This window comes from Falco naumanni, chromosome 2 (genome assembly GCF_017639655.2).
Source record: "Falco naumanni isolate bFalNau1 chromosome 2, bFalNau1.pat, whole genome shotgun sequence".
NCBI lineage: Eukaryota > Metazoa > Chordata > Aves > Falconiformes > Falconidae > Falco > Falco naumanni.
This window is the reverse complement of record NC_054055.1, coordinates 9,370,351-9,393,053: the sequence shown is the minus strand read 5'-3', so window position 1 is coordinate 9,393,053 and position 22,703 is coordinate 9,370,351. Positions and strand designations below refer to the sequence as shown.

Here is a 22,703-nt window from a genome sequence, read left to right as displayed (position 1 = left end):
GGCGGGGGGCGGAATTGAGGGCGTGGCGGAAAGGCGGGACTGCGCAGGGGCACCAATCAAAGCTCGGGGCAACTGAGAAGGCGGTAGGAAGAGGCAGAGCAGGTTAGGAGCAGGGGGGTAGGGGACCAATTGCAAGTCGGGACGCCGGGGCGAGAACGGGGCTTCGGGACGGAAGCCAATCAGAGGAGACGGGGGGCGGGCTCAGGCAATCGGAGGCCGCTGTATTGACGGACAAGCCAATCGCGGGCTGAGCAGACGGGGCGCCAGCCAATCGGGGCGCGGTAAGGGAACAAAAGGGGCTTTCCAAGCAACCGGCCCCTTTCCTGAGAACAATTTCACATGACGCAACGGTTGGAGGAAGAGGTTTGCGAACCGTAGCTGCCGCCGCCATTTTGTGAGCGCTGAGACTGAGTCGGCGGCGGCCGAAGGAGCAGCAGCACAGACGGCAGCACCACAACTAGCGGGAGCCGCAGCCCGGAGGATGCGGTAGAGGAGCCCAGCGGCAGCGGCGGGGGGGGGCGGCATCGCTCGGCGGCGGCGGCGGCAAGGGGATCGCGGGGAGGGGGCTCTCGGTCGGTGGGTCGGGTCCTGGTGCGGGCCCCGGTCGGAGAAGCATGTCGGCCCCGGAGAGCAGCGCTGGTAGCAGCGAGGCCCGGGAGGACGCGTGCCGCGATTACCAGTCGTCGCTGGAGGACCTGACGTTCAACAGCAAGCCGCACATCAATATGCTGACCATCCTGGCTGAGGAGAACGTGCCCTTCGCCAAGGACATCGTCTCCCTGATCGAGGCGCAAATCGCCAAGGTTTTTATATTCCACCGACTACTACTCCTACCTATACTGCTGGGGGGACCGGCCGGGGCAGCGGGCTAGGGCGGCCTCGGGGGTTCAGGAGGGAAGGGCGTGGGGGAGACGGCCTGCTGAGCAGCGCGGGAGGAGGCGGGCAGCGGCGGGGTGGCAGGAGGAGGGTGGAGGGACGGGACGGGCAGAGGCAGCGAAGCAGGGCCGGGGTGAGAGGGCTTTAGAGACGGGGAGTGGGGCGAGAGAGAGGGAGAGACTCGGGGGGAAGCAGTGGGCCGGATGGAGTGAGGAGGCCAGCGGCGGGAGGGGTATAGCTGGGCCCCGGAGGCGGGGGGGAGGGGGCGGCGAGTCAGGGAGGTTCAGGGGACGTGGAGGTAGTGGAGGAGGGGGTTTACCGATGTGGGGCGAGCAGAGCTAGGGAGCAGGATTTGAACGGAGTTTGAGGGTGGCGGGGGTTCGGGGTAGGGTGGGGAGCGCCCCGGCGGGGGCAGTGGGGAGAGGGCCAGCAGGCTGGGGTCGCCGGGGGGGGAAGCAGGCGGAGGAAAGCGTGTGTGAGGGGGGATCAGGGAGCACGGGGCGGCACGTCGGGGGCTCCTCCTTTCATCGCTAAGGCTGCTGCTGCTTCTTCTACCCTCCACCCCATAGGGAGCAGGGGACTCGAGGGAGGGGAACAGCCCCCGCACCACCCTGTTGGTAGTAGGGGGGGGAGGGTTTGGGGCTCGCCCCACCACAGCTCTGGGAGGGCAGCGTGGGTCCCGGTTTAAGCCCCGTGTAAATATCAGACACAACATGGCGGCCTGGCAGTGACTGGGCAGCAGCACCTCGCCCTTGTAGCTGGGTTTTCCCCTACATGGAGCCAGTATTCGGTGTCTCGAATCTGGTGTCTAAATCCTTGCATTTAGCGATTTCGACAGTAGGTGAATATTGCGATCGTTAGAGAGAGCCCGACTGGGAGATTTTGTGAATCTGGGTGTTTTCGGGGGGGGGAGGGGTAGCTTAAAGGAATGAAAATAAGGTTAAGTTTATAGCACGCAAATTGTCCACTTCTGAAGGGCTAAATCTAATGACTTCTAAGTATCAGTTAAGATAAGACTACCTTCCCAGTGCGGTCCCTGTGAGATACTCATTTTGGGGGGTGGGCACCCTTATCTTCCAGAAAAGTTTGGGTGAAAAGTGATCATCTGTTCCGGATAGAGAAGTGTGTGTGGTGGGGGGGGGGGGGGTTGTTTTGCTCTGCCTGATTAGAGAAAATTCTGTGGGCTTGGGATAATAAGTTTGGATTTCAGGTGATTTGTGCCCTGAGTAACGCTAGCGTTGTGTGTGTGTTTAATTTATTTTGGCTAGGTAAGTTTATTGGTTGAGGATGGGGAAGAAGAAATTCTTCCTGACTGTAGAAACTGCAGCAGCCTGTAGGATCCTAACATGGCGTCTGAGGCACATGATATAAAAAGAAGGGAAAGAGGAGGCTCCCTCTGAGCCCAACCCAGGCAGTTGCTGACATCAGTCAGCCACAGCACATGGATGAGGGGGTTACAGCACCTTTTTAACAAGAGCATTTTGTAAGAAAAGGGTTCTTCTTTCAGTTCCCCCCCATTCGTGCCAGTCACCCCTCCCCCGTTGTTTCCCTGCTCCCTCTGATCTCAGGAGTTGAAAGGCTTTTTTTCCTTTGGCTTTAAGTCGTGGTTTATAATGGTGAGAATTGTACTGCCTAATGATGGGGAGGGAAGGAAAGGATCACTTATTTAATCTATCTTTCTATCAATGCAGGATGGCTTTTTAGTGTTCCACAGACCTCTTGGAGTCTAGTTTTAAAAGCTGCCAGTGGCTGAGTTTTGCCATTCCTTGGGGAGGCGACCTCGTAATCTTAATAGATCTCACCATTATATCTCCTAAAGGGCAGTGGATGTGTATATAATGATTTGTGATAAATATCAATGCTGTCAATTTTTTTTTTTCATTTCTGGGTGATTTAGAGCCTGCCCTGAAGTGTGGTTTTTTTTTTTTTTAAAGCTGTCTTAAATCCTGTATCAATGGTTAGTTTTGCCTAGTTACTGTTTGTGACTGTGGTTTATTCAAGGCAAGTTTTTAGTAGTTTCTTGGAAAGTGATCTCCTTTACTAAGCCACTTTTAAAAAGTGTTGCCTGGAGACAGTTTGTTTAGTGTAAAACTTGAGTGGTCTGCTTTACGTTTAATAAATGGTTCTGAAATGTGTGACTGGTATTATAAAACTTGTAAATAAAACGTGTGAAATATGTATTTGTCTTTTTATTTACCATTGTATAGTGCAGAATTTGTTTCCAAGACCCATTTTGTATACAAGGTTGGTTTTGGTGGGTTTTTTTAAAAACAAACAAATTTTTGCACAAGTTTGACTTGGGGTTCGATTGCCAGATATGGTTTTAAACATGAAATATTTTAGGAAACCAATAAAAGAGCCACACATTTCCAACAATAGCTTTCCTACGTTATTTGAAGGAACAGTGGGATTTCTGTAATGAAGTCTTTAATTTTATGCTGATGAGCTCAGAGTTAGTGTTCTGGTGATTATGCGGCGCCTCCCTGCCTTTTGGTTTCTGTCGTGGGCATCTTTCTTGCTAGGGGATACTGTAGATCGCCAGAAAACAAAATACATTCAAGTTTGAGATTCCCTTTTGTGGTTATTGGTATATGTGCTAGAAACCTTGACATAATAAACATTTCCAGAAGAGAAGACTTAAATGTTCCAACTGCATTTTAAGTCGTGGTTCTTTAAAATATGACACCTGAGTATTCTGTATTTGAAGCAGAGTACACTGCTAAGCTTCTAATTCTGTGCCGTAGTTTGAAGTAGGCTCCCTTCCTAGATGGCAGTGCTTCTGTGTATGATTACTTCTAACTGTCACTTTCATTATGCATCAGACAGTTAACCTGTTAGAGTGCTTTTGCTACTAAATGATTCCCCAGCATCGCAGACTTGAAGCTTAGCTGAGTGTAGTGAGGTAATTCCATCCACTGGTGAAATGGAAGAAGGTAACATGCGATGGCAGTAGTTCTTGGTCAGAGGTACTTCTGAGACTTTGTTTCCCTAACAGCTGACTTAAAAAGTCAGAAATGGTGCACTGTCATTTTTTTTTTTTTATCAAGAAAGGTATTCAGCCCTTAGAGTGGTGTTTTTTAATGTGCCATTGTGCAGACTGCTTTAAAGAAGAAACCAGTTTTCCACAGTCACTTTATTATCAGGTAGCTGTTGACCCCATAGTCTTTGATTTCTGAGACTAGAGAGGTGCCTTTACTCTAACACTGTTGCATATTAGGTTGTTTACAGCTGAGTTTAACGTCCTGGTGTAAGATAGGCTTGTAATGTGCTGCGAGTAGTTTTAGCTAACTTTTAGCTAACTGTGTTTTCCTGTCTTTTTATGTACAAAATACACCACCTGCCTGTTTTTTCAATATGTTTAAAGGCAGTGACACGCCACCACCCTCTCCCCCGCCCCAACTAACAAGGAATTCTGCCCTCTTCAGAATTGTTTCAGGTCATGGTAAATTAATACACATTCAAATTGTGAGGAAACATTGTGATTTACCCATATAAAAGTATTGTTGACTCGGTGCCCTTTTGTGAACCACCTTAAAAGGGAAAGAATTAAATCTAAAATTGTAAAGCAAGTGCACTTCCACACACTTGTCTGGACGATGGGGCTGCGAAGTAAGGTGTTAATTAACCTACTAGCCTATCCTGTTTAAAAATGAGCAGTGAGTGAAGTTATTCTGGTTTTATCCTGAGCTTACCGGATGGCGAATGGGACTTAAAGTATTAGAAGTGGATGCGCTTCTAAGGGGATCATGGTCAACACACAGCTTGTGGTGGTGTCATTTCGTGTTGACCTCCTCAACAAGTTTGTGTACTTGCTGATGTTTTCTGGAACTTTGCTGTGCCTTCTGCTTTGTGAAAGCCAATGGTGGGCATTAAAATCACCTTGATTTGGGCCAGTAGTGTTTTGTGTACATTAGAGTGTCACCACACTTGCATTACACAAACTTGCTACAAGTTTTGAAAATGGACTTAAAAAAACAACCACAAAAATCAACAAAACCCAAGTCGTCTACTTGTAGCAAAGATGTGTCCAGAGTTTGAAGACTCCCTTCTGTGAAAACGGTGGTTGCAGTTCCTGAGCTTGTCTGTGCTTTTACCTGGTCGACTAGATGATTTGAGTTTTCTGGATTTTGAACTTTGTTCTGACGACGTTTTTGTGTGCACTCTGGAGATCTGAACTGTTGCTATCTGCAAGTGCCAAGAGAGGATGGGACTTCTTGCTACATCTGTTTGGATTGGATTACGGTGACATAGTTGCGATGTATTCTGTGTGTAGTTTATGAAAAGACTCTGATACTCGACGTATAATCTACAGCTACAGAAGTTCACTAGTTTGGGCTGTTTGCCAGAAGTCTGATTTGTTTTCTGTGAAATCCAGAAAAACAAGCATTCAGGAGGCTTGAGTTATAAACTATTTTTTTTAGAAGTTCCTTGAAGTGCTAACGATGGTTTCCTGCTAACTTAAAAGTTACTTTCTCAAGTGGTTTTGAAAGGTTACACTCAGTACACTAGCAGCAATCCTGTCTTGTGGGCTTCTTTTTTCTTTTTTTTTTCTTTTTATTTTTTGCCTTTTTCCAAAGCTTGATACACAAACAAAATAACCTAAGGTGATCTTTTTTTATGTGATAGACCCACTGCATTATACTTTGAACGGAGTATCGATTTTCCAGATTAAGTTTTTGTATAAACAAAAAAATCCCAAGCCAAATCCCTTGGTGTTTATAGTGGCAACCAAAAAGAGAGGTCTGTATTTCTGGGATTGGTAATCCCTTTATTTAAAAAGCTTAAAATGTGTTTTTGTGGTACTAAACTTTTCAGTTTCTTCTTATTACTCCAGGCTCCTGCATCAGAGAAGCTACCCGTTATGTACCTTATGGATTCCATTGTCAAGAATGTGGGAAGAGAATATCTTACTGCATTTACTAAAAACCTAGTTGCAACATTTATTTGTGTATTTGAAAAGGTATATACGCTTTCAGAAAAGTTCTGTATTCTAAGCAAAATTTGTTCCTGGTAAAACAAATACGTTTCAGGCTTGGGTTTTCTTGGGTGGTAAACTATACAAATTGATTATTTCTTATAAATCTCAGTACTGTACCTATACTGTGGAAGACTATTTCTGCTGCTATCAAGCATGTCAGTTTCATGTTAGCTTGAAAGATGCAAAGTCTTAGTTAATGTGGTTCATAAAGTTCTGTAATGTTCCTATCCAGGCAAGATTTTACTAACAGTATTTTGGCTAATGATTGCTTACCTGGATGGAGTTTTTGTAATGTATAGACCAATTAATTATGAATTATTGGTTTATTTTTAAGATAGTAAATAGTCTTCATGCCAAAAATAGACAGAGAATCAGTTTCTTGTGGATTTCCCAGAGCTGTTCTCTCCTGTAGTTAAGATTGTCTGATTTACCTTATTTGTGATGTGCAAAATGAGTGCTTAAACTGTCAAGAGCGAATAGCACTGACAGCTGATTCTCTCCTGGTGGTCTGTGGTTTGGGGGGGTGGGGGTGAGGACAGCTAGGTGGGGGAAGGGCCTTAGAATGTATCGCTGTATTACATTACAAATACGTGGTTTAATTTCATTCAACATTGAAAACTGCTGCCGTATCTTCTAATTTTTGTGCTTTAAACCCAGTGAAGTCATTGCGTGTATTCCTCAGTAAGAAAGTCAAATTGAAGTCCAGGTTTTGAATGGCTGGACTTGAATGGGTTTAAGTTGGATCAGGAGTGAAGGGTTAACTTCTGTGGTTTTCTGTATGCTATAAGGAAGTGGCATCTTGTATGAAGGAGACGAATGTAGCTTTTGCATATTTATCATTACATATCAGCAAGGATCTGAGATCCCAGTGTGCTTTATATATGGTTTTCAGATGTAAAACGCATGGTGAAATCAGGAATAGATTGTAATAATGACCATAGAAAACTTAAAAACTGCTGTGTGTAGAGTAGATAGATAGGGAAGCAGGCACTTAGTTTTTTTCTTCAGTGTTAAATTGTAGATGTTCTTTTACTGAATTACATTTAATGTTGCAGGCTGAAGCTCTAGATAACAACTAATTTTCAGTTTTATAGGTTAGCTGTCTACTAAGCTAATTAGAACTATTTAATTATTATGTATTAATTGTGTAAAGTGGCAGCCACTTAGATTAATTGGTCATGTTAAAAGATGACAGTAGAATTCCAGCACTGACGTTGTTACAAATTTTTTTTTTATCAGTAAATGTTCACTAAGGCATCTTTAGAAACGTCATGAAGTCAGGAGCACTTGCTCAGTCATTTCTGCACGTTTTGCCGTGAACTTCATACCCTCATTAAAAGTACAGAATTGTATAGAGGCACACCCCCCATACCCCCACCCCCTCCAGTAGCTAAGTATGAGCTATTTTGTTGAAGTTCCTGCTTTTCCCTGAAAGAACCTCCAAATTTTTGAGACTATTCTGTCTTGCTGTAATGTCTTAAAAATAAAACTGCAGCAAACCCCATCTATTTAGTCAATTATTTAATTGGGATATTGACATTAGGATATTGACAGTAGGACAGCTGCATATATTTTGTCCTCAGATGTTTTTCATTTATAAATTGAACTACTCAAGTTATGGTGAATTAAATTTTACTATAAATTCCTAACACCTGTCATGAGATAATCCAAACTAATTGTTTCTGAAGGATAAAATGGGCACTGGTCCTATGAGTACATGTGGCTCACAGGTCTAATTTTGCAGCTGAACTGAAATATGGTTAACTTCATTGTAGCTAATACCCCTTTTATTACATTTGTTGGAAAAAAATTCCTTCATTGACTAAACAGCTGAGCAAAACACCTTTTCTGTTCATAAAGTTTCTTTTCTGACTTGTCATTGTTATATTCCATTCAGCACAAACACTGGAATAATGTATTGTCTCAGAGGCTGTTGCCTTTCAGTATTTCTGTTACTGTATTTTTTTCCACAGAAATTGGGCAAGTAAAATGAGAATTTTGGTAATGGAAAATTTGCAAGAAAATTGTCAGAGAATGGTAATACACAACAAAACCTTCAAATGGCCTTGAAACAACAGTTCTACCTTTGAGGTTCTGTTACTGGTTCTGTTGGTATAGATATATGATCTGCACTGTGTAGCAAGTTCAATGTGTTAAAATGGCAAACTGCTGATAGGAAAGGATGGCAAACTGCTGATAGAAATAGGAAAGAAATGAAATAAGTTCTACAGAAAAGATTAAGAAATTGTTTTATATTAACTTAACAAGCCATAGAATTGTTTTATTGTTTTAGGTGGATGAAAATACTAGGAAAAGTTTATTTAAGTTACGCTCCACATGGGATGATATTTTTCCTTTGAAGAAACTATATGCACTTGATGTCAGAGTCAACTCATTAGATCCTGCTTGGCCAATTAAACCTCTGCCCCCAAATGTGAATACTTCTAGCATCCATGTGAATCCTAAGTTTTTAAATAAATCGGTAAGTTTTTATGCCTACTGTAAGAACAGATGGTAATATGTGTAGTTTTCATTGTTTGTTTGCTGCTTTTTGACAATGTAGTATATTAAGAGTGAAGTATCTGGGCTTTGTAGTCAGGTAAGAGGAATTTCTGAATTCAGAATACTTGATGGGTTTGGTTTTTTATATTTCAAAACTGTATTCTGTATTTTGGAACATTCATGGATTTATATTAAATGATGTACACCTGTCACAGCAGGCAAATTCTAGTGAGACAAGAGTTTTAAATTGTTTTAGTTACATTTTGCATTTTAAAAATGCAATTTCTAACTACTACACAACTAAGTCCCAGTACTGATCATGATGACAGTTAAAGGAGATGGAGTTAGTTGATTCCATCGCTATTTTAAACTTAAATTTTTTTAATTCTGTTTTTAGCCAGAGGAATCTTCTGCACCTACCTCTGCTGTCACTTCTGGTGCCTCTACTCCTCCAGCTGTTCCTGAAATACAAAAGAATTTGACACAGGAGCAATTGATAAGGCAGCAATTGCTTGCAAAGCAAAAGCAGTTGTTAGAACTTCAGCAAAAAAAATTAGAGCTGGAGCTGGAACAGACTAAAGCACAGTTGGTGAGTAGGATAGTTGATCAAACCTTATAGTTGGGTCTGACTTTCTTTTGGGTAGTACTTACCTATACTGGTAAATGCAGTACATGATTTTTTTCCTCTCGTTAGACAAGTGTAGCTATTTTAGGACCAGAGCAGTGCAAGATGATGTGGGGTTCCTGAACAGTATTTGTTATTTAAAAACCTTAAGAATTGCACTCTTATGTCAACGTAAAAAGAAAAAAAAAATGAAGTTCTTGGGTTTTTGTTCTTACGTCCAAAATGATGCCTACTTACGGTCCTCATTTTCCTCTTATGGGTCACAGCAAGCCAGGCTTTTTCAAATACAATTGCTGTCACAGAGCGAGGAAGCCTGATTGTTGGAAACAAAGTCAGTTTCCTCAGGTCAGATTGGTTAGATGCTACTGTCTGAAGATGGTGGTTAAGCTGTATTGTTTTATAATATCTTGCTGCATTGGTAATTGATCATACCAAAATAAAGCTTCTTTGAAGTTTAGAAATATGAAAATTGTATCAGATAACTTGGCAGCTTAGTTGCCTTGAGCGTGTGAAATATAGGAAAACTAACACTGTAATGAGAACATGTGCCTTAGTTACATATTCTGCAGTACTGACTTTGTAGTACTGATTCTGCATTATATTTGAAATTGATCTTACGGTAGTGCAATATTTTAATGCTTGTAATTGGCAATTAATGGGTCATTTTTTATTAAATGGCTGAATCACCTAACATTCAAGAAATTTCTATATATAGTTTTCGTTTCAAGACAGAGTATGAGCATTCCAGGGTAGGAGTCAATTTGTCATGCAGATTAATGCTGTTTTCTATTTCAGGCTGTATCTCTTAGTGTTCAGCAAGGATCATCTACTATAGCTTCAGTTCCAGCACCTTCCAAGCAACACATGTCTCCCACACCTCATATGACAGTTAAATCACCTCATCAGACTGCTGTGCAATCCGAAAAAAACAAACCATCCCCAAGTCCTCCACTTCATGACATGAAAATAGTAAATAGGGATCCTCGACTTAACAGGATGGCTCAACATTCTTCTCATGCTAAAGATCAATCTCACAGGAAAGAATTTCCACTGAACACAACTGGTCAGTCTGATACCAAGGCAAACAGAACAACACAGGCTGAAAAACAGAACTCAACAAAGCCAGAAAAATTGAAAGCAAGTGAAAAAACACAGAAGAAAGAGCTTGACCAGTCAGAAGCAAAACCTAAATCACCATCCCCTTTGAAAAATAAGCTGCCCAATACTAAAGATACTAAAACCCAGGAATGTGAAAGCACAAAAGTATCTGAAATCAGTAAACGGGATCCAAGACTGAAAAGACATCTTCAAGATAAGTCAGAGGGCAAAGACGAAGAGGTGAAAGAAAAAAGGAGAAATACAGAGAAAAAAGAAAAAGAGGAACATAAGACGTGTGAACACAGGCCAGCAGGCAGCAGAAATAAAGTAATTAATGGTGCTGTTCAGAAACAAGACACGACTACAGAAGACTCAGAAAAACAGGGTGGAAAACAAGGGAGATCAAGTAATAGAAAACGGTCACGATCACGCTCTCCTAAGGCACGGTCACCATCTACGCATTCTCCGAAAAGACGAGAGAGGAGATCACCCAAGAGACGACTTAGGAGTTTATCTCCTACTTCATCAACTCCTAAAATTGGAAAGATACGTCCAATAGGCCCTAAGCAGTCTCATGTTGAAGAAGGCACACCAGCGGCAAGAGATGAAAGAAATTCTAATAAGAGAAATGTTAAACAAGAGGTGCGAGATCCAAGGAGAGTGAAAAAAGCCCAGGAAGACAGGCCCCAAGAAACAGCAAGCCAGCATTCTACAAAAGCTGCTCCTGATCCAAAGGAGAATGCAGAAAACTGGCAAGGATCCAAATCAGGCAAGAGGTGGAAATCTGGTTGGGAAGAAAATAAAAAGTAAGTTACCATCTTTTTTTAAACACCTGTTTGAAGTCAGTGGAAATTCTGCTGCTGACTTGAGAATAGTCAGCTTTGCAGTTCTGTGGCACTGTGCAGTTCATTAAAATCAGTAATTTATGTCTTCTCACGCAATATGGAAATGATGCATACTTGGATTGTAAGGTGGTAGTGATGTTTTGCTGTGATCAGTTTTAACAGGGTTGTAATAGTTATGTCCTAAACAAAGAAGTAATTGTAGTTTAAATGTATTGCTTTCAGCTCACAGCAGAATGAAGAACACCAAGCACTTGGTAAATCCCCTCACCAAAGACACCGGGAAAACTGGCCTGCTGATAAAGGAATTTTATCACCCCGAGCACCAAAGCAGCAGCATCGGTTAAGTGTGGATGCCAATTTACAGATTCCCAAAGAGTTGACATCTGCAAGCAAGAGAGAATTACTTAAGAAGGTAATATAAACAAATGTTAATATTATTCATAGAATACACTTCATAGAATTGTCCTGGGTATGGTTTGCTTTTCTTTTCGGAAGTCTAAACTTTAACTTCATATTACAGGCCAATGAACGCTTAGCATCTGGTGAAATAACACAAGATGAGTTCCTCATGGTAGCTCATCAGATCCGACAGCTGTTCCAGTATCAGGAAGGAAAGCATAGATGTAACATCTGGGATAGCACTGCAGAGGAAAAATGTGGTTTGAAAAAGAAGCCTCTTCTGTCGGATGCAGAGCTAACATATTATGAACATAAGGCTAAACTGAAAAGAACACAAGTTCAGCATTCGTTATCAAGGCTTGATCTCTTGGATCCGGATGATATTTTGGATTATCATATACCTGATGCATTGCTTCCTGGAATAGAATGTGAGCAAGCAAAAGCCAAGCGTGGAGTACAGTTTGACAGAAAAGAGCCATTTGGAGAAAGATCAAGGAGACACTCTCCTGTAAGTGGCACTAATAGACCTTTTGCTGATAACGTCCCATCACTTGAGAGTCGACGAAGACTTGAGGAACAGAATGCTACTAAAGGAGCAAGAGGTTCTAAGAACTTTGATCCTTATGACAGCTGGGGAGAATCAGATGAATTTAGAGATGCTCTCAGACAACAGGGGAAGAGCACAACAGAGTTCCAGAAAATAGATGGTGATGCAATCTGCAGATTTGATAATCGTGAAGACAGACAGCTTCTTGGGCAAGCTGGTATGTCCTTCTGCTTTATTTTACATCTGGTAAATAATTGGAAACATTTTAGTGAGTTTTTTCTGGTTTGTTTTTTTTTTTTTTTTCTTCAGGTGTTCGAGAAGAGGCAAGATCACCATTCAGTGAACGTTTCAAAAGAGCTAGGTATGATGATCCGGAGAAAGCACCATTTCCGGAAGGTTCAGGATCAAGATTTGGAGGCATTGAAGCAAAGCAGAGGATAAGTGCACTAATGGAAGACAGACCTCTATTTGATGGCACACCTAGACAGGCTGCTGCAAGGGTTGGGGTAGATGGACAAGGAAGTCCTTTTGTTGATGGTCCCGCTGCTGGTTCAAGTTCCAGAATTGATGGGCCACCTGGACAGGCTGCTATGAGATTTGAGGGGTCTTTGCTGGGGACAGGTGTATCTCAGTTTGATGGACCGCTGGCAGGAGCAGGGGGAGCTGGAGCCCTAAGATTTGATGGCCCACCAGGGCAGCTGGCAGGAGCCCTAAGGTTTGAAGGACCACCAGGACAGGTTGGTGGAGGAGGCCCACTGAGGTTTGAGGGACCTCTTGGGCAGATAGGTGGGCCATTGCGGTTTGAGGGGCCTGCAGGGCAGCCTGTAGGTGGTCCTAGATTTGAAGGACCTGGAGTTGGTCTGAGGTTTGAGGGTCCCCGTGGTCAGCCTTCAGGTGGCCTCAGGTTTGAGGGACCTCATGGTCAACCTATGGGGCCTCGAGGTCAGCCAGGGGGTGGTCTCAGGTTTGAGGGACCCCATGGTCAGCCCTTGGGGCCTCATGGTCAACCAGGGGGTGGCCTCAGGTTTGATGGGCCACACTTGCAGCCGTTGGGGCCACATGGTCAACCTGGAGGTGGCCTAAGATTTGAGGGGCCACATGGTCAGCCTATGGGGCCACATGGACCATCAGGTGGCGGGCTCAGGTTTGAGGGGTCACATGGACCGTCAGGTGGTGGGCTCAGATTGGAAGGACCACATGGTCAGCCAGGTGTAGGTCCGAGGCTGATTGATGGACCAGTACACCAGGGGGCTGGTGGACTTCGATTTGATGGTCCTCTGGGTCGTGCTGGTCCGAGGTTTGATGGTTGTCATGCAGCTGGATTTGATGGTCAGCCTGGACAGCTGTCTCTTTTGCAAAGATTTGATGGGATTCATGGACAGCCTGGCCCAAGATTTGAAAGGGCACCTGGCCAACAGGTGCAACCACGATTTGATACAGCCATACCTCAAAGATTTGATGGACCACACCAGCCAGCCTCTAGATTTGACTTGCCCCTTGGCCTTCAAGGTGCACGTTTCGAAAATGTAGCTAACCATCCTGCCTCAAGACTAGAAGTGTCACCGTATGGACAAGGTGGTCCATTTGTTGAACATCCCGGCCAGAGCTACAATGGACCATCTCACGGGATGCAGTTCCAGAGACCTGATCTCTTTGATGCTTCGCCTGGACCAAACTTCAATGGGCCAGCTGGCCCAGGAGCACAGAATTTCCCGTTGAGAACAGCTGGACATTACTTTGATGAAAAAGGTCTTCAGGGTCCTCAATATGGAAACTTCAATAATATGCCAATGGGAAGTAATCAGGTAAGAACTGATGGCATTAAATGGTTTGCTTGCTGAAGTAATTTTGTGTGGAGCATTAGCAGTTTTTCATCCTCTGAAAATTGAAGATGTTTCTGAAGAGCTGGCAGACTGGGAGCTGGTTTCAAGCTAAAAAAGTCATCCTCCTTCAGTAGTTTCTAGATAATTTAAGAAGGACATGCATTGCTATTTTTTAAAGAATCTTATTTTTACAAAGTAAACGAAATAGTGGATCTTCACAATCCCTTTGTAGCTTAGAATATGACCCTGAAATCAGTATTTTTAACTTGAAAACAAAACTAAGTAATTGGAAGCTTGTGGTTTTGTAAAACTTGCACAGAAGTGAATTCTATAGAATTCTTTATAAAGCATGGGACATATAATGTAAATTGATATACGTGTTTTATTTTTTAAAGAGGGGTAGAATTAGAATGGACCAAAATAATTCTGTTGCCTTTTTGCAGCAGTGCAGCTGGTGAGAAGCCATGTTTAAAGAGATACCCATTACTTGGGCGAATTGAGAAAGATACGGACTTTGTTGAGCTACAGTCTTTTAAAATTCTCTTGGCACCAGTGTGCTTTATGAGTTCAGTTGCCTTTGGAGTTGCCTATTGGAAATACTCTCTTTAAAAAGGGGCAAATGATACTCTAAATCAGTGGAAACTATGTCGTTTCTTTCAGTAGATTAGAGATTGTAGAGAGCATTTTTCATTTGGGGGATAATAATTGAACATGAAGAGTTAACTGATTGTATCAAAGCAGGTCATATGTCCTGCTAACCTCTAATGGGACAAAACTTTAAACAAGTTGTAAATCCAGAAAGTAGCCAACTAGTGACACCACCACCCCCCTTTTATTACAACTGCGTTAAGCTTCAGATATAAAAAATTTTTTGACTGTAGCTAGTTTGCCCAAAAATCCTCCTTTCAAGATGCGTTTTGTATAAGTGGATACTATTTTAGTTCTTAAGATCATAATTAATTGTGGCATTTGTTAATAGACATACACTGTTTTTTCCAAGTTTTTTCTGATGAGCTCTGATTTGGTGAACGAGAGCGATTTAAAACACAGTATTACATTTGGAGATGTGGTTTGAAGGCTTGATAGGTAGAAAAAAAGGTGATACATTTTAATTTAAATGTTAGGCAAAATGAGTATGTGTTCTGAATTGTTTCTAGTGGAAAATGAAAATGAGGGAAAGTCCATGTAGTAATTTGTGAACCTTTCAATACCAAAATGATGTGGATCACTCCTGGAAGGAGTTAAATATGAAATAATAAAAAAAGTATAATTGTATTTTATACAAAAAATACTTAAGTGTTTACTTTCACAGGTTTCTCTCATGTCTGCTCAACCAGGGCCTTATGGACAAGGTCAACAGTATTTGCCAAATCCTGGAAGTTTTGTTCAGAACCCTACAGGTATGTAACAAAATAATTAACCTCCTTTTATTTCTTTTGGGTGGTTCTGTTTGTTAGTGGTCACACAAATTACCCTTTTGTAATGTCCTTGTGTACTTGGTCTGTGTGACCCTAAGGGAAGCTTTCTCAGTGAGGTGACCTTAGATGTGGTTTTTGTAGTACCTTCGTCTTTTTAGGGGTTTCGCTCAAACGGTGAAGGCTTTCATTAACTGCATGGGTTTGGTATGTAGTTGCACACAAAAAAAAAAAAGGTAAAAATTTAGTCTGCTTTTCTGGAAGGCACCAGTCTGTAGGTCTGGCTTGCATTTGCCAGAGTGTGTAAACATGGTTAGTATATGAGTGATGAGTAATGAAGCGCTTCTAAAAAGTTACAGATGGTTAAAGTAGGTAATGAAGTAGAATAGTCTTGGTGAAATATTTAAGCATAAAATAAGGAAAATGCTGCATTTCAATAAACACTATCCAGTAGAAATCTGTGTATGGGCAACCAGCTTAGGTAGCAATTGTGAGAATGTGAAATACATTGTGAAAGAAGCTGTTGCAAGGGAAGAAGTCAGCCAGGGACTAGATGTAAAGCAAAGAGAGTTGGTAAATAATTTGAAATAAAATTGAAGAAACAGGAAGCAGAAGGAAAAGCATGTTGTGAAATGTGCTGATAAAAGCAAAGTAAATTTCTGATGCTAACCTTCTGTCTCCTTGAATGTCGATGTTATTCCCCAGGAGCCCTTCCACATTCATATCCTGATAACCACCTTGGACAGCTTGATGTCAATGAATTGTTTGCTAAACTGCTGTCAACCGGGATCCTCAAACTGTCAAAAACTGATTCCACTTCAGCACGTATGTAGATCCGTTGTGTTCTAACTGCTCAGTTTATCCACAGCTGAAGTGTAAATCTAAGTATAAAAAATTCAGTAAACTTCTGCATGTTTTTTGAAGCTGAACTTTGTTTGGGGGAAGGAATTTAAGGAATTTGGTGCATAGGATGGAGTGAATTCTTAGTATCTTGTTTAATTTGTACACTTCAGCTATCCAGAGCAGTCTGTGTTGTCTTTAGTGCTGCGCCTCGGTAACTTGTTCTTGATTGTAGTTGGATTCTTACTACTTTCTGAAGTATTTCTGTCTGTGAAGACTGAATTTCAATGCCAAAGACTGAGGTGACATACTGTTTTCCTAAACTTAAATTCTGAGTAACCTATAGTATCTTGTATGCTTTCTTGTAGTGATGTTAGAAGATGACTGACTTAGCTATTGCACACTTGTATTTTAGCATAGTAAGATCGTATTTATTAATATTTGAATAAAATAACTTTCAGAAGCATGTAATTTCTTTCTGATGTACTGAAATTTTGATAAGTATCTTTATCCTTTCTAGAAGTGAATGAAACATCAGCCCAGCCAGCTGCTGAAGAGGAAGATGATGACCAGAACGAAGATCAGAATGTTCCAGACCTCACTAACTTCACAGTTGAAGAACTTAGACAGTGCGTATAGAACTGAGTTTACAGTGCAGTAAGAATGATGACATGGTAGTATCTAGATAGTTAATCCAAGACAGCTGAGAGCTTTTCGTAGTATCTAGATAGTTAATCCAAGACAGCTGAGAGCTTTTGCAAGATATATGTCACTTTGTGACTAAGGGAACTGCAATTTTTGATATTAGCCTTGGAGAATTTGAGAGAGGAAAAAGAGGGAAAATGAAGTTGGAAAACTATCTTTATGCAAGTTGCATGTTGTTACTTAATCAGTAAGGTTGCGATATGTATTGGAAGTGTTTCTTCCTTTGTTACTACTAAATTTACCACCTTTGTGGTAGTTTGCCAAACAGAGCCAAGGGCAGGCATTGCCATTTCATACACTATTAGCTGATGAAGCTCATAGGCACAAGACAACCCTAGTGTGTTTCTCATAAATAGTTAATAGCAGCCCATTGTTTGTTATTTGAATGTTTCAATTAATTATGTTTTGAAAATCAGGAAGAATTAAGCTATATTGTGTGTTTTAACCTTGCAGTTAGATTTGTGCTTTTCCTCTAATCTTGTGGGCATATGAAACATCTTAGTGAGAAAATTCTTAACTGTTTCTTTTCAAAGAAATCTTAAGACTTTCCTCCCCCCCCCCTTCCTTTTTGTAGACGCTATGATAGTGTTATAAATCGACTGTACACTGGAATTCAGTGTTACTCATGTGGAATGAGATTCACTACTTCACAGACGGATGTTTATGCAGATCATTTGGACTGGCATTATCGTCAGAACAGGACAGAAAAAGATGTTAGCAGAAAAATTACACACAGAAGATGGTACTACAGTTTAACAGTAAGTAATGCAGTATGTGGCTTGATAAATTACAGGCCAGATTCTGTGGTTTACTTACATACCTGCTCTAGGATTGCAGTTGAAATTTACATCATCACAGGAGTTGGCCTTTGGTAAACAATGATGTCTTAGATATTTCAAGTAGTTCTGAAATGCCTGTCAGAATACAAAAGGCAATTGTAATGACAATTGTAAAAACAATAAACAGTTTGAAGCTATTTTTACTGTTTTCATCACACTGAGAATGGAATGGAAATTGAAGGATAGTGGTTTTTCTGGAATAAGCTTTTTTGAAGTGTAACATTGTGAGAAAGCATGCACTGTGCTAATGCTACATGTGAAGAGCATTTCAGTTCTAATGAAGTAAGATTTATTAAATATGGTACTTCGGGAATATATTTTTTTTTCCTCTGAGATTTATTTTTTTAAACATTTCTAGCTATTTGTCAGTGTCTGTGTGAATGAAAACTTTTTCTTTAGGACTGGATTGAATTTGAAGAAATAGCTGATCTAGAGGAGCGTGCAAAAAGCCAGTTCTTTGAAAAAGCTCACGAAGAGGTTGTTTTGAAGACACAAGAAGCTGCAAAAGAGAAGGAATTTCAAAGTGTCCCTGCTGGGCCAGCTGGAGCAGTTGAAGTAAGTTTCAGCTTGCTTTTTATTAGCCTAGATACTGAGAATCATCTAATACTTGAAAGAAGTTTACAGCATTCTTTCATACAGTGGGCTGTATATACACCACTCCATAGTGGTGTATAAATACCTCAAAGTAACCAGTAGTTACTCTTTGGTAGATGTGTTTTGGTAGATGAATTGATGTAGTAATCAAACACAAATGATGTTGGAATGACAATTTAGTTTTACATGCTGAACCCCTAAGACACTAGCTGCCAAGCCATGAAGGCCTTTGTTTTCATTTTGAAAAGTACCTTTTGTGCTTTGTCCCGAGTTGGTTATTTTGCACAGAAGTACTGAAAATGTTAATACTTCATCCAAAAGTTCTGTCTTTTTTAACTTGAGGCTCCAGATTAAGGGGAAGAGTGAAGATAATGCTGTAAATGAAATTAATAAAATCCTTGTACTGTTTTACATGACAGTAAAACAGTGTTAGGTTGTTACAAAGTGTTTTGCAGAGACTTCCTAGCTAAAAGGGCAAAGCTTACCTTTCTCAGGTGACAACAGTCTTCAAGGCTAGATGGTAATCATTGCTTAGTCTGCAGACTACACTCAATTTTTGATTAAGGTTTTCTAAAGTCATTTTTAAAGTGTAGAGGAAAGATCTTGTTGTAGTCTTAATGTATTTATCTTAATTTAAAAGAACCTTATTTGACAATAGGTTCTTGAAGTTCATGTGTTGAGTAAATTGTTGCAATAAGCATTTACCTCTGTTACTCCAATAACTTTTCAGAGCTGTGAAATTTGTCAAGAGCAATTTGAACAGTATTGGGACGAGGAAGAGGAAGAGTGGCACCTGAAGAATGCTATCAGAGTAGATGAAAAGGTGATCTCATCTTACTTAAATGTGATACTTAACAGTAAAAAACCTGAAGGATTACAGGAAAAAAAAAAGTGAGGGCCAGGTGCTCTTTTCCTCCTGAGGGATTCCCATGGTAGTTTTCCTGGCTTCCTAGCACATAAATATCTTAATCTTTGGAAATGCATGAAGTCCTGGTATCATTAGCATAGGCTCACTAGCCTTCCCTTATACTGCAGTGCTAGAAAGGAGTGTTTCTATATATGGGTGTAAGTATTGGTTATTTCTGTATGCAAATAATGCCTACCATTTACTGGGCTTCTGCATGATAACTAATCCTAAATACACACAGAATCTTTTCCCAGTTATATTTGACACTATAGTTGGTCTGCTCATACTGTTGTTTTTCTAGATAAATTGTGTGATGTTTAATTGACACTGTTCTGTTCATAACCAGTGATCCTGCTATAATTTATATATTTAAATGTATAACATTTCTTTTCAGATTTACCATCCATCTTGCTATGAAGATTACCAAAATGTAAGTGAATTCTCCTTCATGTTTTCTTTAAGCATTTTGCTTTCAGTTTGTTTGCTTGATCTCTTGACGTTGCAGGGAGCAGATGTGTTGAGAATGTGTTACCCATTTCTCTTGCCTAAGATTCAAAGGCCTTGGGCATGGCAAGTTTATAATACAGAATTAGCTCTAAGTTTCTTCACATGCTGTACTGGGACAGCTTGTGCGCCCTACACAACCAAACCAAAACTGTGGTTTGAAAAACATGTAATGAGCTTACTGTAGAGTAACATGCGTAATTGTAGGAACTTGCAAAAATGGAGTAGATGGGTGTTGGGGTGTGTTAATAGTAGGGAATAATTTATGGTAATATGTTAAGCATCACTGGTTGGATGATACCTTTTCAAAGTAATTGTGAAAAAGTAATGCTATTAAAATAAATACCTGTTTTCTTAGGATCTTGATAAAGTAGAAGTTTGGATTTTGGGTGCCTCACCATCAGTGTGTTTGCATTTTGAAAAAGAGTAAAAAGGGGATAAGAAGCTAAAAATGGTTATTTAAACGTGTGTTAAAGCTGCATTGACTTTCACTTTGCAGACATCATCATTTGATTGCACACCATCTCCCAGCAAGACTCCTGTAGAAAATCCACTAAATATAGTGTTGAACATTGTTAAACAAGAAACACAGGAGTCCTGTGACTCGCCTAAAGTCAAAGAAGAACCTGATGACACCCCTACTGCCTGTGCAGAAGAGAGCACACCTGCATCTACAGATATAAAAACAGAACCTGATGAGTCTGCTCAAACTGAGGTATGAACATTTTTTTACTGAAGAGATGCTGTGTGTTAACTCTGGAAGGCAAATACTTTTTATATGAAATAAAAACAGAGGCAGGGCCTCAACTACTGGTTAATAAATACATTTTTGTATTTGAATTTCTTAATGCCTGCACAGTTTCAGGTGTCATTGTGTGAAAGTTCTGTAGATGCGTGAAAATTTAATGGAATGAAATGGTATATGTAAAAATGTACAATTTTCACTTGTGGAAATGTAAATTATAAATAAAAGATATTTTTGCTATATATGGAGTGTAATGTTTATGCACACCATCAAATGAAGACAGTGTTTCTGTACTTTTTTCAGTTTAAATGGAACTAAAAACTTTTGCTCAATAACATTCAGAAAAATGAAAGCAAATAACTTCCTTCAGTTGTCCCATAGGTGGGTTATCAAGGGAGGCAGTGCAGGAACTTCTCAGACAACCCTAAGTTTCTTTTCTTCTTAAACTTAATTTGAACAAACTTTACATATCCAGAATTAAAAAAAAAAACTACAAAAAAAAAACCAACAAAAAAACCCAAAACAAAACAAAGAAAACCACCACCAACAACAAAAAAAAAAACCACACAACCAAAAAGACAGTTCTGGGTAGAAGGGGCAGATTTAACAAACCAACTGGAGTGCTTGATAGTGAACACAAGTGCCAACAAACAATTAACAAACCAGGATGCCTGGTAGTTAAGACTTTTTTTTTTTTTCTCCATTAGTCAAACACCTAAGAATTTAATACAGCTGAACACTTTTCTTTACATTACAGGGGGGAATGAATGTAAGAATGCTCATTTGAAACATGGTTAACTTTTTTTTTTGTTGCTTATGACTGGACTTAGATGGTTAAACCAGATATCCTGAGATGTTGTTATTTCTTAAATGTAATAAAGAAAATTAAGCATACATTTTGAGTGTGATTGTTTTCCTTTCAGTAGCGGGTTTGTGTGGCTGGTATCTTTATGGGATTGGAAATAATCATATGATTGTGTGTTGTAGGAGAATGTCCGTTTAATGTTTGATTCACTCTGCCATATATATATAGTGCATATTTTTAGAGCTGCTGGGAGCAAGACCTAAGCACTAAATGTCAAAGCAATGTCACAGTCCTACTATATGGCTCTTGCAGTGAGGGTACTTGGGAGATCAGAATTTGCCCTGATTGTATGATGTAAGTAGAAATTCAGCTTGTGAATGTGATTTTGCTGTTGCCTGCAATACTTTATTCCATCATCACAACTGGGTTTCAAGCAGTTTAAGTCTTCGACTCTCATATTAAGGTTGTAGTAATAGTTGCAAGTGTGCCCTGCTGCAGATGTCAGCTTTAAAAGTGTCTTTCAATTGGGGAAAGTCTAGAGGAGCAAAAATACTTGGGAGATTGATGGAGGGCGAGTCAGTCCTTATTGCAGGGTGTGTGGCTGCTGGCTGTGCTGTGAGCAGTTCCTGGTGCATTAACTGTTGCAACTTCATCTTGGAGCAGGGATGTTTGGCGGAATTGGCAGTTTGTGTCCTGGAATACTGTCAACTTCTGAATCATGCAAACTGAAATGCAGGGGAGACTGAGCAGAGATGTGATGTTTTCATGCAGAAGGCTGTTGGAAAAAGAAAACAAATTGTTAGGAATAGAACAGAAAGATACCTGTAAGTTGCAGCGAGAGGATTTATGGCCACTTTCTAATAATGAAGATAATTAAGCTCTAATTTGGGCCTGTCTTGGTCCATGGCACACCTGTAAACGTGATGGGTTCATCCTGCTTGGAAGTGGGGCTCTGGAAATGCAGGGTGCTTTCTTTGCCCCATCAGGGGAACCTGGCTGCCCTCCTGGCTCCAGCTGGGTTTCACCGAGGGTCTGAGGAGCGGGGGAGGGGGGGGGGTGGAAAGCCCACCCCCCTGTGAGCATCCTAGCGCGGGGGGGGGGCGGTTCAGCGTCTACAAATCGGGACTGGAGTCTGATGGCCCCGCTGGGAGCATGAACAGGCTCAATACCTCCTGGTCAATGCATCACCGATGGCTTCAGAGATTAGAACAGGTACTTGGTGGTGACACCTCTCTGGGGAATGCCGTGAAGACACAACCCCAGGGCTGCCAAAAAGCGCCGCAAGGCAACGCGGGTGTGTCGTTCCCCCCCCCCCCCCCCCCCCCCCCCCTTCATCCCTTCCCTGCTGCACTGCCCCTCCTGCCCGCAGCTGCCCGTCCCGTACCTCAGGCAGGCGGCGGGCAGCGCTCCCGGCCTGGCCGCCATGGCTGCCCCTCGCCCCGCGCCGGGCACGCGCCGCCCCGCCCGCCATTTTCCTCCCGCCGCCGCCTCCCCGCGGCCCGGCGAGCCCGGGGGAAGCGCACGCCGTGCCCATAGTAACTCCTCCGCGGGGGAGGAGGAGGAGGGCGAGGAGGGCGCAGGCTCCCGGAGAGAGTGGCGGCCTGCCAGCCGCTTCTGCTGTGAGGGGCCGCCGGCCGCCTCCCCTCCGGCCGGTGA

At 41.6% G+C, this 22,703-nt stretch overlaps 1 protein-coding gene and 1 long non-coding RNA gene across 3 annotated transcripts; one reads left to right on the top strand and one right to left on the bottom strand.

The window, feature by feature from the left end:
- Positions 1 to 202: 202 nt before the first annotated feature.
- PCF11 (PCF11 cleavage and polyadenylation factor subunit) lies at positions 203 to 20,484 on the top strand. Of its 2 annotated transcripts, none has more exons than XM_040583270.1 (16): positions 203 to 803; positions 5,711 to 5,836; positions 8,148 to 8,336; positions 8,754 to 8,945; positions 9,777 to 10,885; positions 11,147 to 11,336; positions 11,445 to 12,087; positions 12,180 to 13,675; positions 15,006 to 15,093; positions 15,814 to 15,933; positions 16,472 to 16,577; positions 17,228 to 17,411; positions 17,892 to 18,047; positions 18,817 to 18,909; positions 19,388 to 19,423; positions 19,997 to 20,484. In XM_040583270.1, the coding sequence occupies exons 1-16, from the start codon at positions 615 to 617 to the stop codon at positions 20,216 to 20,218; spliced, it is 5,139 nt and encodes a 1,712-aa protein (XP_040439204.1). In that variant the 5' UTR covers positions 203 to 614; the 3' UTR covers positions 20,219 to 20,484. The 2 variants fall into 2 exon arrangements, with proteins under 2 accessions (XP_040439204.1, XP_040439203.1); XM_040583269.1 differs by having other exon boundaries at positions 16,469 to 16,577.
- A 468-nt stretch (positions 20,485 to 20,952) lies between these two features.
- LOC121083182 lies at positions 20,953 to 22,698 on the bottom strand. Its single transcript, XR_005826267.1, has 2 exons — positions 22,432 to 22,698; positions 20,953 to 21,822 (listed from the first exon to the last, which is right to left on the bottom strand). It is a non-coding gene; the product is annotated as an uncharacterized LOC121083182 (long non-coding RNA).
- Positions 22,699 to 22,703: the final 5 nt, after the last annotated feature.